This window comes from Plodia interpunctella, chromosome 2 (genome assembly GCF_027563975.2).
Source record: "Plodia interpunctella isolate USDA-ARS_2022_Savannah chromosome 2, ilPloInte3.2, whole genome shotgun sequence".
Classification (NCBI taxonomy): Eukaryota; Metazoa; Arthropoda; class Insecta; order Lepidoptera; family Pyralidae; genus Plodia; species Plodia interpunctella.
In genome coordinates, this window is record NC_071295.1 from 7849008 (window position 1) to 7866668 (window position 17661).

The 17661-nt window shown below is 34.6% G+C and overlaps 1 protein-coding gene across 13 annotated transcripts in view; it reads left to right on the forward strand.

Annotated features, from left to right (window-relative positions):
* Positions 1-17661, forward strand: part of LOC128678501 (very low-density lipoprotein receptor) — a 174430-nt gene that overhangs the window by 124434 nt on the left and 32335 nt on the right. For 4 of the 13 annotated variants that reach the window (XM_053760098.2, XM_053760154.2, XM_053760163.2 and 1 more), the window contains exon 2: positions 8201-8387. The exons of the other annotated variants lie outside the window; for them this stretch is intronic. In XM_053760098.2, the coding sequence (XP_053616073.1) occupies positions 8273-8387 (115 nt within the window). In that variant the 5' untranslated portion in view covers positions 8201-8272. The remainder of the gene's footprint in view (positions 1-8200; positions 8388-17661) is intronic. 13 annotated transcript variants of the gene reach the window in all.

Consider the following 17661-nt stretch of genomic DNA (forward strand, 5'->3'; position numbering starts at 1 on the left):
TTCCACAGTGTTATGAAGATGGAATTACTTGCAGTTGATGTTAAATCATATGTCGCGAACTAGCTGAAATACATTAAATTAGGTCAAATTTTAACACTGTTGCATCAAATTGAATAAAACAATATATCACGAAACTTCAATAAAAATTTTTAACTTTTCAGTATTTTAAAATTTTTTCATCATGTTCGAGTTTTAACGGTTTGCGATTGTATTATCGCGTCCAATCCGGATTTGGTAAATATTTTCAGTTTTATGCTTTTAACTTCCCATTTTTCGGGCTACAGGTTTGCTTTGCATAAAAACGGAAAAGCCAATATTAGATGGTGTGTTTACTGGCTCTTTTACAAAATAAAATGTATTTTCAGTAGGTGTGCCTCCAGGTTCTTTGTTCGTTGAAATTTAAGGGTTTGGCTCTTTCTGAATTTCTATTAATGTGAATCTAATTTTTACTTGTATGTAGTAAAAGTAACTAAAGTTTATAAACTAGTCCAATTTAGAAATGAGTGCGTGACCCAGGATTAAGCTACACAAAATACAATTTTTATCATTCCCACGTGTATATTTGACAAAATAGTCGTTCAAAATGAATAAAAAAATGTAAATCGTAGCTGGAATCGTTCCCTCAATGCCGGGTAATATTGAATGCAAATGAACGCCCGAAGAGATTTGCATATTGTACAAGCAATGAGTGTTGACAGACATGCTGACCCGTGGTGGCCTATATTCTCATTTTCAACTTAACTTATCACGAATAGTTATTTCGGTATTTGGAGTAATAAGTATACCAGTCACTTCGTATTTAATGTTTCTATTATTAAAAGGCCTGGGGGCTTACCATCATCTGTTAACGCGATCCACATTACGACCTAAACTGAACTGCATTGCAAATTCGTACCATCGACTTAATAATAAGTATGAATGCGATTCATTTTATGCGCCTGAATTGTGCTGAATTGCATTGGAATCGTTCTGTAAAAGTTGATGGTAAGCCTGCTGGACCATGATTCAGCGAAGTGCATTTTTTTTCGACTCCAATCATCAGAACTGTCTAGATTACATACTTAATTATTCTTAAGGAAACTATCATGAATTTTCTACGAAATATACAGTATATTTAAGACAATGTCGGTCATATTTATCGTCCGGTCAGATGTAATACACTTAGTACATAACGTGTACCTATTACGTCTGACCGAAGTAGCGCAAATAACAAAGGCTTAAAGACGAAGTACCAGCATTAGACTCTAAAATAGAATTCCATTAAGTATATTGTATTCAATTAAATTAACGTAACTGATAATTTTCTACACTGACAAGAGCATAACTTAAGAATATAAAGGAGAATAATAAACTTTATTAATTTCCTACCTTTTCCACCTCATTTTCACTTTTAAAGTGATTAATGCGTGTACTCAAATCATGAATTGCTTCCACCGAAACTTTTCGTTCATACAATTATTCGGAGATTTTAAAGCGTATTTCACGGCAAGCTTCCCATTTCCCTATAATGAGTCTTACAACCTTTCCGTTAATAAAACAAAACGATGTCTTGAATCTTATTTTCTTTTTCGGGTGCTACAATGTTTTAAAAGGTTTTCCGAGTTTTTTGTCTTTGATAAAACATTAATTTATTATGTATTTTGGCGGGAAACCGCCAGCCGGTTTGATACTTTTTCCCTTGTATTCCATAGAGTACAATTCTTGTTTTACGATACCGTATTTAAAAATTACATTTAAGTTGTCGACGTAAAGGCATAACATTTTATTTCTACTGAAACACACTACGTTTTGAAGTGCCTTAGTAACTGATCAATCGGTCCATTAGAAAACTCAATATTTCCAAGGATATCGTTAGCACGCCTTCGAACGATTTGCTTCTCCCAAAGGGGAATTTATCAGGGTTGAGGTGAGGCACAAGTTGGAGAAATTATAGAACTACACTTCTTAAAGACATTCATATTTTTCTAGGAACAGAAAAATATTAAAATCGAACTATACTTTTTATTATTTGTGTCGTGTGGTTCCGCCACCGAACCACTCCATATCAGTGGAGACGTTTTGTGGACCACACAGCCTAGGCAGCTGATAGGCAACAATAGCATTCCCAAGGACGGTTGACTTCAGGCAGGCGGCCGGCTGGCTCACCGCCGAATCTTTTAAAATTTTAAAGTTCTTTTACTCTGTGCTTCGCAGCTTCACAACCCCGAACGCAATCGGGAACATGCAGAGATGAGAGAGAGAGTGTTTTATGATTTGTGCATTCGACTCTTTGTTTCCAAAAACGTCAAAATGTTGTTCGAAAATGAACCTTTTATAATATCACCGTTCCGACTTTGCTGGCGTTTGCTTCCATTGCTTTATCAAAATCACAATCATATCATTTATTCAGAAATTAGGCCTTCACAAGCACTTTTTCACGTTATATTCCAAATGAAATAATATTTACCAAAACCACAAACTACTTGCATTTCGGAACGACCACTGCCGAGAAGAAATGCCCAAGATATCTATGGTTCTGTAATCTCACGATTGTAGTAATAGGCGTGAGCGTGCGATGATGGGTGTGAATTTGACAGAGGTTGTTAATTATATGCCACTAGGAGTGAACTGCGAGTGTCTTGGGACCGTAGACAAATATACGCATTCGTTTGAGACGAGCGTCTTAATGACATCTTAAAAAGGTAACTCGTCTCTTCTGGAGCAGGTAATGCGGAGTATTTGTGATGAAATAATTGTACTTGTGAAATTAGGTTAAATAAAATGAGTAGAAATTGTGGTTACCTACAGATGTACGCTGACAATGTCTCAAACGAATCATATACTACAGGAATTGCTTGTTTCCATCATTCAATCTTCTCTCGATGTCACTATACGTCGGTAGGTACACAGATGCGTTTATTCTCATTCATCATTTCACCTTAATTCTACCTAAGATTTGGAACAGCTCTATAGAAACTTCTCGTAATTGACGGCTCTGACACAGCCTACTTTACGAAATAAGTTCTCCGAGAATTTTCCATTCAATAATACTATCGGGAAAAGGTTTCCAAGTTTCGAAGTGATTTTCCAATTACCGTGGCAAGTTCAACGGATCAGATTTATATTAAAATGATATTCTGTATAGGTATTAAGTATACTTATAAAGATAAATTGAAGGAGAAGCTTCCAGAATTATATCTTCAATTTCTATATTTAGCATATTCCATTGTTCTTATTAGATCATGACAACGCTTCAGTTTATCTATTAGTGTATAATTTATGGAGATAGTACAGGAATATATATAGTTGGGCCCCGGGGCTTCACACCCGTGGACATTTCAAAAAGTACCCTAGGATAACTCCTATATAACCTAGACTAACGTCTAGGTTATATTCTAACCGTATACCGAATTTCATAACAATCCGTCGAGTAAATTTCGCGTAAGAAACATTATCATCACAAACTTTCACATCTATAATATTATAGGAAATAGGATAGGAATCTATTTATGACTGACTGACCAAAGTCATGTATGTTTTTATTGTACTGATTAAACTGACCACAGAATGCGTAATAAATACGTACATTGAAAATATATATTCTTTAAAACCTTATAAATGCGATACTTCGAATGTATAGTGACTTCAAAGGATCAATAGGACTACTAGTAGGTATATGTATATGTTTTGATTAAGTGAAAAATAAGAACCAACTTTGTCCGAAACATACATTTTCTCTGCAAATTTTCATAGCGACTTTGCTTTGAATGGTCATAGTACAGTCACGCCCGCAAAATTACCAGATTCAAACGTATAATATGACCCTAATTAACGCCTGTACACGCATGTTGAATTATTCACAACATCTCTTTTATATTATACTTGTTTATCTTCGCTACGATCTACATTGAATTCGTTCGAAGTTAACCAGGTTGGGATTCGGCTTAATGAAAGGTTTTCCGGCAATGATTATGGCCTAAGTATACCTGTATATCTTCGTAGATATACAGGTATAAAGACTTATTACATACTAGCTTTTGCTTGCGGCTTCGCCCGCGTGAATTTCATAGCAAAAGCTCAGTAATTTTTTTTTCGCGTAAATTCCAATTTAAAATTCAAATTCAAATCATTTATTCAGAAATTAGACCTTCATAAGCACTTTTTCCCGTCAATTTTTATATTTATAGTTATTTCTCACAAGCTACAAACTACTGGCATTTCGGAACGACCACGTACTCTGTAAGTGCACCAGCCGCTGGCTGCCATCACGCGCAGCACCAACGCCGCAAAGTGGGCGCCGAAATTCCATCTGCCATCAAGGACGATGCTTAGGTACCGCATCGTTAGCTTGATGGTGATCTGAACCCCGCCAACCGTCAAGCTGGATTCTGGCTGAAGCACAACGCCTCGGATTTTCGAAGGGCCAACTCCAGGCCCAATTGGCGGTTTCGGCGCACCAGTTGCGCTATTACCCCGCGTAGGTAGGATGGCACCCCGTGATAACGGAGTGCCTCCATAATGCAAGGCTAGGAGAGGCAGTTGAAGGCGTTAGCGATGTCCAGAGACACCACCTCGACCACCTCACCCTGGGAGACCGGATCCTGCGCCATGGACTTCCTCAGTCGCTCCCCCAGGAAGTCTAGGACGAAGACCAACGCTTGACCCGGAATATTAGTAATGGAATATTAGACTATTCCATTACTAAGGTGTTCCTAGAATTCCGACATTTCGAAACTAATGAACCTAATTTCATAAGCAAATTTCGAAACTGAAAATGTATGAAACTGCATGCCCTAGTCCCGTTCCATTTCCCACTACGTGTCTCCTTCTCATTTCCCACTCCGACTCCCACTCCCGCTTTCTGCAACGCGTGTCGTCTCATTTTCCATGACGTTTTACGTCCCGGTTTTTTAATAACTCAAACATAAATTAAACATTTATTTACTACAAAAAGTAAGTGTGCCAATTTTCAGCTTTTTATCTTGAAAATTGTATTAAGTCCCATACAATCTTTCACACCCCCTTTTGAAGGTTGAGGGTTAATTTTTATAAAAATCTGAAACACGTATTGATTAATTTGTTGTAAATAACCAAAATCCAAATTTTCAATTCAGTAACTTCAACGATGTATAACTTTCATATCAAAGAGAGTAAATCGGCTCCGTGGGTTGTTATTTTAATTTTCCTACAGGACCATCCTCATTTTCCGGGATGAAATGTCTATAAGATGTTAACCCGGGATTCCGAGGTATTTTTGAATCATTATTAGTTTTTTCTAGTTATACTACGGGAACCTTACTATTTATCGGGATGAAATGTATCTAAGATGTTAATCCGGTATATAAGTTACCTACATACCAAATTTCAAGCAAATCGTTCCAGTAGATTTCGAGTGATGCGCGTTCAGACAGACAGACAGATAGACTGACAGACAAAAATTTCCAAAAATATATTTTCGTCATCTATATCACTAACTAAGTATATTCCATGAATTTGGCCTTTCTTCAATTTTATTATATGTATTGATGATAGGTACATCAATGTTGATATACTTAGTACAATTCTTAACGTTGTCATTGAAATTTATTTTTTAATTTAGTTTTTGATATCTGATATGACTTACGACTTAATATCGTCAACAATGCTCTGAAGTAGTGTTTACTTACTATGCATTAAAGTAATAGTTTTTCGCGTAGAAATTTGTACTCGCAGCCTCTCCGGTTGGTTTAATACTCAAAAGTAATACCTAAATATAGCAACGACGAAACGTCCAGAAATCCTTCAGACTCGGTCTGAAAATTGAATTTCAAATTCAATTTAAGATAACCAAATATACCCAGCTTAATCATACAAAGATGTTTGCAACTTTCTTGATGGTATTTTATTTATAGCTTTGATAAGGAAAATAGGTGTTTAAATTTTCTTAAATAACTTTGTCGTGGATTTTGACATCAATATCAAAGTTTTCATAAAAAGGTTTTTTACACGTTTTCACAAAACGTGTAAAAAACCTTACCAGTGTACAAAACCTAACATTTTCACTTAGCAATCTCAGCTAATCAATTTAAATGGTTACACACACGTCCTTACATAAATTCAAAACGGATTTTTATGCGGTTTTCATCAATAGATAGCGTAATTTCTGAGGAAGGTTCATGCGTATAATATATTATGGTTTTATCCGAGTGAAGCCGGGATGGTTTTCAATTCGGGTTCAATAAGACCAGCATTATTTGGGTTACCAATTCCGTATTTACCTTACGTATTAACATCACATATTAGTAACCATATCGCTAGAATTATACACGCAGGTATAGGCAATATATAATCAGTTTGAGCGATCTATCGTCTTAATTACATCGGTAATATGTATGAAGTGGTGAGGTTTCACACGTTACGACTCAATCAAGTCACTAAGGTATAAATTAAATGTACAGTACAATAATTGTAATATTGATATTTCTGAGTACTGTATCTTACATATTTCATTAATTTCGCGCACAAAAATAACCGACTAAATTAAAATAGTGGAATAATAATGGTAGTTCGCTACCAATTGAGTTTTCAATTATTGGCGAAATTTAATTACCATTTTTGAAGTCGATTAATAACCAGGTATAGTGTTTTCATCAAAATTAAAAGGTCAAAAGATGACAATTAATAAATATAAATTAGTAGTTAAGATTGTTTTGTTTAGGTACATACCTAGTTGGAGTTAATAAAAATATCTATTAAAAGGTTTTGCTACAGTTGAATTGTTGTTGCTAGTAGTATAATATTCCTGCAAAATGTGTTTAGTTGAAAGAAAATAACAAAAAATGCCAGTTTTACTTTGTTTGTTGCCGATCAAAAGGAAGCTTTTAAATTCACTTTGCTGTAAGCTTGAAAGGCTGTGTATAATTACTGACTATTTTGAATGCTGCTTTCAGTTTTGAGCTCACGTAAGCTACGTGAGTACTTTCGTTATTTTGCTCTTTAGAATTTCGTTTCAGATAATATCAATAGAAGGTCAATGACCACGGAGATAATAATTATTTTTACGCAATTAATTTGGTTAACAAAGGTTTAATTAATCTGATGTCAGAACCCCCACAACCTAAGGGAAGGTTATCTCATTTGACTTTTTCAATATACAATTTAGTTACCCAATAGAATTTAATTTCTTATAAGAATTTTAATTAGGTACATTTAGCTATCAGAAATCTTACTTAATTTAAAAATCATATTTATGTTTTTAGGTATTTTTTGAAAACAAACTATTAAATGACAAATTAATACTTATTTCTTCTGTTTCGTTTGTTAAAAACATCTTCTACTAAAGCGTGAGAAATGTTTGAGCTTTAACGAACTCAAATAATGCAACAATTACTTTTTTTTAACAAAAAAAGTAAAGTGTCATCCAAAGTAATAGTAGTATTCTCTACAAAGAAATACTTAAGTCGATTGGTCGATTTAGATTAATGTTCAGAGTTTTGATAAATCTCTTTCATCCAACTTAGTTTAGTTTAATCAGTCAGTATTCTAGTAGGTAATTATCTGTTGTAATTTTGTTAATTTACCGCAGTGTTAAGCTTTTATTTGTTGGTAGTATATTATTTGTTTGTGTATTACTAAAACATTTATTTTTCATTTTGATGGCTCCACAGCTGAAGCTCTGGTTTTCATTATAAAACCTTATGTAATTCCAATTATGAATAAAAAATAAAAGTTAACTCGAATGGCCAGCGTTATGCTAACAAGAATATAATCGGGGCTATATTTCATGGCTGTAAAACTTTTGGAGGCGCTCTCAAAGACAAGGGTACAAGGATTATCCCACCTCCGTATTCCTGTTCGAAACGATCCGTAATTTAACTTTAAATCGGTAATACAGTGTCGAACTAGTTTTTATTGATTAGGCAACATTTTAAAATTATTTTTCTAGTAACTTTTTATTCTGTCATATTTCAGTCACTTATTAAGTACTTAGTATTAGTCGCTTAATTACTGGTGATGTGATTTGCTTCATAATGAAAAGTAGGAAAATATTATATTCTATCATATTATTGCGTATCTTTGACTATTTACATACCTTGTCCGATCATCGTCTATCTCTCTTTATCACTAATTCATTCATACTCTCAACTTTTTCGCGTTTGTTAGGAAAAAAAAGGAACCGTAAAAACCGCAAAAGCAAATCGTATTAAAAACAAATTGCTTAATTGACTCCCATTTATTTTAGATCAAAGAGTCAAATGAAGTATATTTTTGGAGTAAAACATCTGCAATAATAAGAATAATAAGATAAACTAATATGGCCGTGTGTGGAGTTGTTTGGCTGGCTTGTGTCCTGCTGGCAAGTACTGAGGGTACCCTGTATGATGACGACTACGATTCTTATACGAGGACTTACGATTACAACGGGGCAGGTAAGCACTTAATTTTATTTTTTGTTAAAAAGCAAAAACGTTCTAACAAAGAATTTGTAGCTGAATTTTAGCTACAAAAAACTTGTGAAAAAAAAGTGACTAAAATAATGATATTACTAATACCGTATTTTACATTACATCCTTGCGAAATACTAATGGTTTGTAGTGGTTAAATATAATTTGATATGTGAAAAATCACATGAAAAAGTTCCTGTCAGTGTCTAATTTCTGATTAAGTATTTTGACTACATGATGTAATGTACGGCTCATGAAATACTTAACAATACAAGGATGTAGTGGAGTCAATGCCTTGCTTTTGAACAAATTATACCTAACACTTTTTTAAATTTGTGATTTTCACTCAAAATTACTAATGCCATTCAAATTTGATTGACTGATCGTTACGAATAAATATAAGTACATTTATGCCAATTTTTAATGTGGCCTTTGTATCAACGCAAATAAAAACCAGCTATGTACTTATGCCATGATCATGACCGATCTTGGCATTAAACTGCATCGCCAATTTAAGAAACTTAAACCCAAACAATAATCCAATGGCCAGCATTTTGTCTGAATTCTCTGAACTATTTAGGATTAATACAAAGCAACGGCCAGGTCTAAACCAGATTTCCAATAAGCCTACTGGGTCTAACTAATGTTGATTTTCCTAATCTTCTCTATGTATGCCAATTCGCCAAATCCAATATTTAGCGAACATTACGCTTCTAATTTATTTACAGTAATGTAGGCAATTTAAACTAGATCGGTTAATAGCAAAATCGTACTAAACGTCAAACCAATCTGATTGTAATATGTTATGATTACCCGAAACCGTCATCTGAGTCATTTATTTAAATTCTGAAATAATCACAATATCGACGTTTATTTGCTATGCTAAGTTTAATGTAAAAATATTTATTTATAATTAGCAGTAAAAATGTAATGAGAATTTTATTTGGATTAAGCTATTATAAACTATAAAACCTAAGCTAATAAATACGTAAGTATAGTTAGTATTATGGAAAAATTATAATTCCCAAAGTAAGTTTGATACTAAATGATTAACGTTATGATGGTTATCTATATGTATCAGAACCAGTTCGATCAGAGAAAATCATTTTCCATTGTGACCGGGAATCGAACCCGGGACCTTCAGTGTAGTAGCATTCCCGCATTATGACCATTACATTGTCGAGGTCATAAAAATTCTGTAGTTTACGAAAATAATAAATAAATATTTAGGGATTAGGGACAAACCACACAGATTGAGTTATCCCCAAAGTAAGTTCGAGCCTTGTGTTATGATACTAAATCAACGTTTCAATATTCTATAACATATACATATAAAGAATAAGCATCCAAGACCCAGGTCATTTGGAAGATCATTTTCCATCTTGACCTGATCGGGGGTCGAACCTAGGAAATCCAGTTTAGCATGATGACCTGTTATGTGCTGTTCTATGTGTTAAACAGCAATCGTAAGGTAGACGGCTATCCTGGTAACATGTGCACCAAATCCCGATCTGATAACGAATGCACTCGTCGCATCCAGTCCACTGATGAAGTTAGGACAGCTTTCGGCGAATGCAACAGAATTGACACAATAAAGATTCGTGAATTGTTTTTCACCAGTTTAATCAGAATTTTGTTCGAATTTTTGCAAGTTGATAAGCTTAAGATGAAATAAATCACTACATATATTTCGATTGTAAATAATTGATATTATTAATTAAACCTTTAGTTAGTTTTTAAATGAAAATGTTTATGGAAATGAAATAAAATAGAACCTTTTGATATCGATGTCTTGGTCAATATAAAATACTTATTTATCAATAATATTTGATAATACTAAAAACAGAAAATGGACAAAGATGTGAATGTAATAAGTACATCATAAAGCCACGGTAATAATATATCCAACATTAAGCCCACACTGTGGCTGCTCTATAAACATTATAGTTATTCTAGCTGCACTGTGCAACTGTAATACAATTTCGCCCCTTCTCAGCCATTGCCATCTTGGGGACAATTTTGTCTAATGGTTGTGCATCGCGCACATTGTTTAAAATTCTTCGGCACGGCAGCCCTGGGATTTAGATAGCAGACTGGTTTTGAAAACAATATTGTGCAATATCTCTTCGGACTTTATCTCTCTCTGATCGTATATTCCCGGGGCTGTGATGCCGCGAAGCCCGGTGTCAGCTGTCTAGGCTGTGTCCTTTAATCGCCTCGCATGACACTATTCTAGTGCGGAACCACAGTTATTTATTATTTCTAGTCACTTTCTGGACAAGGCTAAAAACTTTGTAACATTCTTACTCAAGGTGAAAATTAACCTCACATGGAGGAAAAGTAACTAAGTAGAGACAGCAAATATTATACAAAGGAAATATCCCTTTATTATTTAAAAGAAATAACACTGAAGAGCCTTTTGAACTGCTGTCACTTTCAGAACGAGCAATGTTAATTTCACAATTAGAGCAAAGCTTTTCCTTTTTTTAATTGTCAATTCCAGGAGTTGCTAGCTAACAGAAAGTTAACTTCGGTTTATTTATTTTATATTTTTATTTGTATTTTAACGCAATTTCTACTTTTTATTATAGGCCAGGTTAATCAGAATCAATTAGTGGCTGTTGTTTCCATGAAACCTAATTAATTAATGTTTTGAAATTAATTGAATTGGGAATAATTTAAATTTGAATTGGGATTAATGGAAATGAAAATTATACTTTATGATCATTATTATAATGGATAATTCGTTAATTTGCACTCATATAAGTTAAGCAAAATACAAATATAAATAGTATTTTAAAATAAGAGACTTTGCTCGACAATAACTAAATAAGATTCTAGAAATTGCAATAAAAGAAAGCGCTTATTGTGGTGTAGAATTCTAAATGACTTTTGCTTCACCGTCATAAGTTTTAACAAAATGTTTTCGTTACCAGTTTGTAGTATTGTAACAATGTATTTCACTAAAAATATGATCGACAAATTTCTAAAATAAAATAATTTCTGAAGATCAATCTAGTCTATATCCTATTCCTAACTAATATTATAAACCTATCATCCCGGAAAAATGTTTCCGTTGGTGAAACCGCGGGTAAAAGTTAGTTTAATATAAGTATTATATTTCTTAACAGTTCATGATATTCATTGGTAATGTCTATATATTTTGCGTCGTGATGAATCGAAGGTTCCAGAAGCAATTTCACGATTGGCAATTTTTGTTACCATTTCACGTTACAACGATCCGGTGACGTCTACCGATGAGTTTATATTGAGCCGGGTCGTCCAACTCGTGCGGGTATCCAGCTGGAAGACAAGGACTGTAATATCTTTCTTTGTCCTTTTGTTTATTTTGATAACAGATAGCGAAAGTGCTAAAAATCTAAAATGAAAACTATAGATCTACGTGAGTACTAGTCCCTTTCATATGAGCGTTTTCTTGGTTACTTTCTCAGTCGCAAAGCTTGGAGCTCTGGGTTCGCTTTCCTACGTATTTTTCTATACTTCGTACAGTCGTTGTTATCCTAAGTAGCCAGAGCATTAGTGCGCCTACGCATATCCTCCTTGACAACATCACGCCAGCTCTTTTTGTGTTTGTCCCTTCTGCCAAGTTCGAGAATGGCATGGCAGAGCATTTTTTTTAGTTTCTTCGGACCTGAACATAACACTATTTCAATAAATAGGAGCTAGCAGTAGTAGTGTTAAGCATAAACTTTAAACGGACTATAATAATGAGTGTTGTTAGTACGTTGAGTAGAGCATAAAGGCGAATGGAGTCAACGACAACCAAATGGACACATTTCGCCCTATACCCATAATCATGTTCGAGTGTGTAACCGGACCAATGGACTTAATAATCATTGGTGGTTTTCATCCGAAACCTCAAACAAAGCTGTGCCTGTACAACTGGCGATAAGCCAAACGATATTTTCTCTAGCTCTCAGTATGACGTGTTGACTGGCCTTAGATTGCAAGCACTAAACTACTAGAGCTTATTACTATTTTGGATTCTGGAAAAAATCTCAATTTCCTATAAACAATTAAAAATAAAACCTGTCAAATGCGATCAGAACTCGCGTGAAGAGGGAGAAGGTGAGGAGAGAGGAGTGAAGAGGATGAGGTACGTACGTTTTATAAAAATCTTATAAGTTTTGTTGTATTCTACAAGCAGTAAACAATATTTTGTATTTTTTTTTTTCAAAATTTTCAAGTTTATTGTTTTCGGAGATCCTGGGGCGTCGCCAGGGGCGATTTTTGATTTTTTGTACGGGACCCTAAAAATAATGCTATAAATTAACGAATTTAAATTTCATCGTTAATTAGTAATGTTTCAACCTTATTACATTAATTTGTGTAGGCATACTTTGTATTATAAATTCGCGTAAATTTTGCCATATTTTGGTTGTTCTTTTTATCAATTTGAATTGATTCAATATTATGTGTGTCGTTAATAGGATTCTGTACTTCAAAAGGTAAAATGGGATCACTTCATCGAGCGTCTGTCTGTCTCTTAAGGTATCAAGTTGAAAAAAAATCTAAAACCGTAAACACGTACGTAAGAAAAAGAAGGCTAATTTTACGTAACCCTACTCAGTTTGCAAGTCCGACTCGCACTTAACCTTTTTTACATATGTCGCTTATCCCGCTTTCTCTCATCTGTTTCAACAAACCCTATGTTATATCTTTTTCTTCAGGGTTGATCTCCCACTTGATTAGTGATTCAGCCTCTATCTCTGGGCTGCGACTGAATCCTTCGAGTAATGAGTCCCTGTCGTAGGATTAATTAACGGTACAGTGCCGAATAATCTCTTTGTTTAACTAGAGGAATATAGAAATTGATTACGTAGGAACAGCTTGAGCATAAGTAACTTAAAGGTCTAATCTTATTAAGCGTACTCAGATAATAAATATTCCTTCATTTGCGGTAATCTAAGACAACGCACATTTGCTGGTGTGTACCTATTTTAGAAGGTTCATACTAGCGTTTAACACACCATTTATCATTTTTCTAACAAACTTATTATTATCTTATCAGTAACTAACCCTAGCCTTACAGTTTGACTAGTGTATGCGCGTGTTAAGTGCAGGTATTTAGTGTTAAGTAGGAATACGTATTTAATTAGAAGGAGACCTCCCAATAATTAACAAACACTAGATTATTTTGTTATTTTTTAATAAGTTTAAAAAGCTTTTATTAAAAACCTGATTCACTGAATGTATAATTTTCTTTCGAAAATCTGCCACCGATAAGATATAATCACATTATGATATAGCTGTTGACCCGTTCCCCATAGATCCCGTGGCAATTTCGTGATAAAAATACCCCATATGTCAGGATTTGGATAGCTAAAGCCGGACGGACGGACGGACCGTAAAGCTATAAGAAATATTGGAGCCCGCACTGCAAATAACTTTTTGATACAAGGTTTATAACAAATATCACTATCTTTTTCAAATGTGGCTCAACCTATTCTTCTTGCATAGTGAAAGGTATAACCATAGATGGTTTTACACCCAGTATTTACCCAGTTTCTTCAAACCTTTACGTATAACTATTATATACCTCGCAATACATAAGGCAGAGGTCGGGCCACATATGACAGAGATAATACATACATGCATCAAAAAGTTCTCGGGAGTACTGGCTCCAGTAATTATTTATTAGCTTTATTTATAACATGGACAATCCAGCCGATATGTGGTTCTTAGCTTCTAATCTGTGATTATAACGAGAAATTAACAGTAATAATTGACTTATGACCAGCGTTCCGGTACTTAATTGTGCTTAACTTGGTTTCGGTCTGGTTCAAATACCTGTTAGCCGCCGGATTAACATTGATATATTGTTATGGTAGTTGATAAAGGCATGGGATTAAACGTCTAATAGATTCATAGATACGTAGGTATACTTATTGTTTGTTAATACAAATTTAGAGTAGTACAATTTTGAAGTAGAAATAACTATACATAGCAGATATAGGTTTTGCCGGTAGGTAGGATCGGCATGAGACTGGGTTAAATGGAAAATCTATGAAGCGGTCTACACCCGAATATATCTTAGCTTGGGGCTGAGAAAAAAAGATTCTACTTGTAATAATGTATAACTGACAAAGAAAGCCACATATCAGTATAAATGAAGAGCCATCGAAAGAGCCAAATGCGTAAAGACTGACCACCCTTACGAGTAAAGTCAATAGTGAACGTCTAAGAATCTTCTTGGGTATTGTAAATAGATAAAAGTAGGAACTAAAATATCTATATTTATATTTAGGTATTCAAAACAGCCATTGATGGTTAGTTGATATATTTGATATATAGAGGATCATTCCTGGACCTAGCATTTGCCACTATTTCGGGATGTCCTTATAAATATAATGAAAACAAAAGAAAGTTAGGGAATTGTATATACATGAGTCATCGAGTTAATTACACTTTCATCGATAAATATAACTTAGGCGCTATCTCGGGTGTCATCCACTTTAATTATGCGCAGCGATTCCCAACCAGCGGCTAAATATTTTACAAAACAAGAGTTTAATTGAGTCCTAAGCAAACGATTAGCGTGTTTTAAATGGATTTCACGAGTTGTTGTTTAATTTCATTGTAATTACCTACGTGTATTTCTATCACTGTTCACAATGACATTCAGGATTTCGCCTCGACTCTTGCTTTAAATACCTACAACTGAGTCACACATAGTCGACGCATCTAGTATTTATACATCCCGTACAAACTTTGTCATGAATGTCAATTAATTTACACGAGAAAGAAAACAATGTTTTCGCAGAATATAATTTATTTGAAGCCTTAATAGCATTTATAGGTTCCGAGTAAATAGATGAGTATTTCGAAAATAACAAATGAAAATCGTAAAATACATTCTTAGCAAAAAGAAGGGATTTTCGCAATCTCTCTGGCAATTAACGTAAACTGGAATTAATAAAGCTAAGACGAAGAAAATCCGTAAATATCGCAATGACCTGTGTTAACGCTAGCAAAATCTCACGTAAAACATTAATGAGGAAGTTAGCGAGATAAGCGCTCAAACAAGGATTGAGGCGGGTTCGTTGCGAAGACGCTTCTCGCATTAACATTCCGCTGCAGAGGAGGCAATAATGTGGGTGTTACACGGCGAGCGTTTCACTCGAGCAAATGGCCGCCCGCCTCTGGGGAATACCTTTCACACTACCCACTCGGTTATTGTAGCAGGTTTGTATTAGGTAGCAACCCTACACCGCAATCCCAAAGTAAACGAGGGTCGTCGAACGCGAAAAAATTACGGATTCTTTCGCGCATTTCAATATTCTCGCCGTGCCGAAACCTACACCTCCATTTATTGTAATTCGCGTCGTAGCGCTAATCGATAAACGCCTAGATTACACTGGAATTTCAAATGTTTTTCTGACTCAATTATTAGTAAGATTTTGAGCGCGATTATGTAACAATCTTTTCTTTATCGAGATACAGGCTCACGCCTAGTTCGATGGCGGGTTGGCTGAGGATGGACATACCGGCACCACTGTGCACCAAAGGCAAAGTGCACCACTTTTGTTTATTGTAATGATTTACATTATGAAACTGTCAATGAAAGCTTTTTATTTATATTTATTTATTTCATTGAACGGCTGATATCGTAGGTTTTTGAGAGTAATCTCTGATAGTTGCTTGCTAGGCTTGAATTTGTCGTGAGCTGTGGAAGGGATACGCATTCAGTAGAGCTACGTAGGGCGATGTTATTTGGGGTGCGTTTTGTTTACAAATTGGTCGACGGCGCGTGCCTCGCTCGGCCGGAATCACCTCAAGATAAAGGGGCTGCTACCCGCCGATAATTTTCTCCAAGCTTGTTTTATACGCACGCTGAACGGTGATTTCAGCCGTAAATGGATTGATTCAGTTTACAGCTTCCCCTCGGGTTGGAGACAATGAGATAAAACGTAAAAATCTCGGTATTACGTATTCGCAAAACAACTTCGTTTCCGATATTTATATCGATCGAATCATATTTCAAGATGATCATATTCCTATATTCGAAAATATGTACGTTTTCCTTACTACTCCTTAATTTCCACGAGGACAATTTTCCGCAGTTAGGTAGGCCTCTTGTTTGGACCCTATCTGCGGAATCTGCACCGCTATCTAGTCTAGCCAGCCCAGTTCAGCTGTATGTTTAGTACTTTTCGACAACAACAGCTAACCATAAGTAAATATGTGTTAAAATTTCGTGAATTTTCATCGTAAGTATTACTTACATAACAATCTTGAAATAGGGAAGTATTTTTCGACATAATAATCATTTACATTATTAATTTATTAATTAATCCAATATTGCTATTTCGAAATATATATTTGGTGAAGTAGACCTAGTAGTCTCTCCCAGCCCAATATTAGGGAAGATTAAAGGTCTCTGAAAGCGTCAAAATATACGACCGTCGCCGTCACATCTTTCATATAAATTAAAGGAAGAAATATGAGGTCCTTCGTAAAATTTGTTCACGGGATCTTCATATTTAACACGGAAGGTTTAAGAGCCGTTTTTGTACAATACATTATAGTGGCAAAAATATTTATTTGCGAAATTGCGGCCAGTCGGGAAGTAAATGAAAAAATATTCCGCTTGACACGGCGAATTCAAACTGAATCTAACGTTATACGCGATTCCTTTATTTTGTCATCGTATTGCTCACAATTCTTTATTTTCATCCCCTTTTTCTTCAATTAAATTTTATTTTTGCGTCGCAGTATTTTGTCAAAGCAGTATTTCGACCTTGGCGGAAAATTTGTTTTTCAGTCGAATTTTTCTTTCCTAACAGTCTTTGTATAATTTTAATTTTGAATAAAGGTTATAATTTATTAAGTATTTTGATACGACATTATTATAAAAATATTAAAAAATATATAGTACCTATTGTATTGTTAGTAAAAACCTACCTAATTATTTTTGTGGTTAATTCGTTAAAGTGATTCACGCTTTTTTATATGTCAATCACAATGAATAGTCGGATGAAAATCCGATTTACGAGTATATCTGTGACATTGTTAAGACAAGTTATAAATTATGTGTGTTTCGTGTTAAAGCCACGGTGAACTGGGAGTTAATGAGATCGTGTTTAAAAAGATATTCTTTGCTTGTTTGAAGACAAGATTACCAGGATGTTACCAAATTAACATGGGTATATTTGTTTATCTAGATTTTTCGCGAATATAATTAATGTTCGATATTATGAAGCTTGCAAACATATTAGGAATGATTTAAATATTAGAC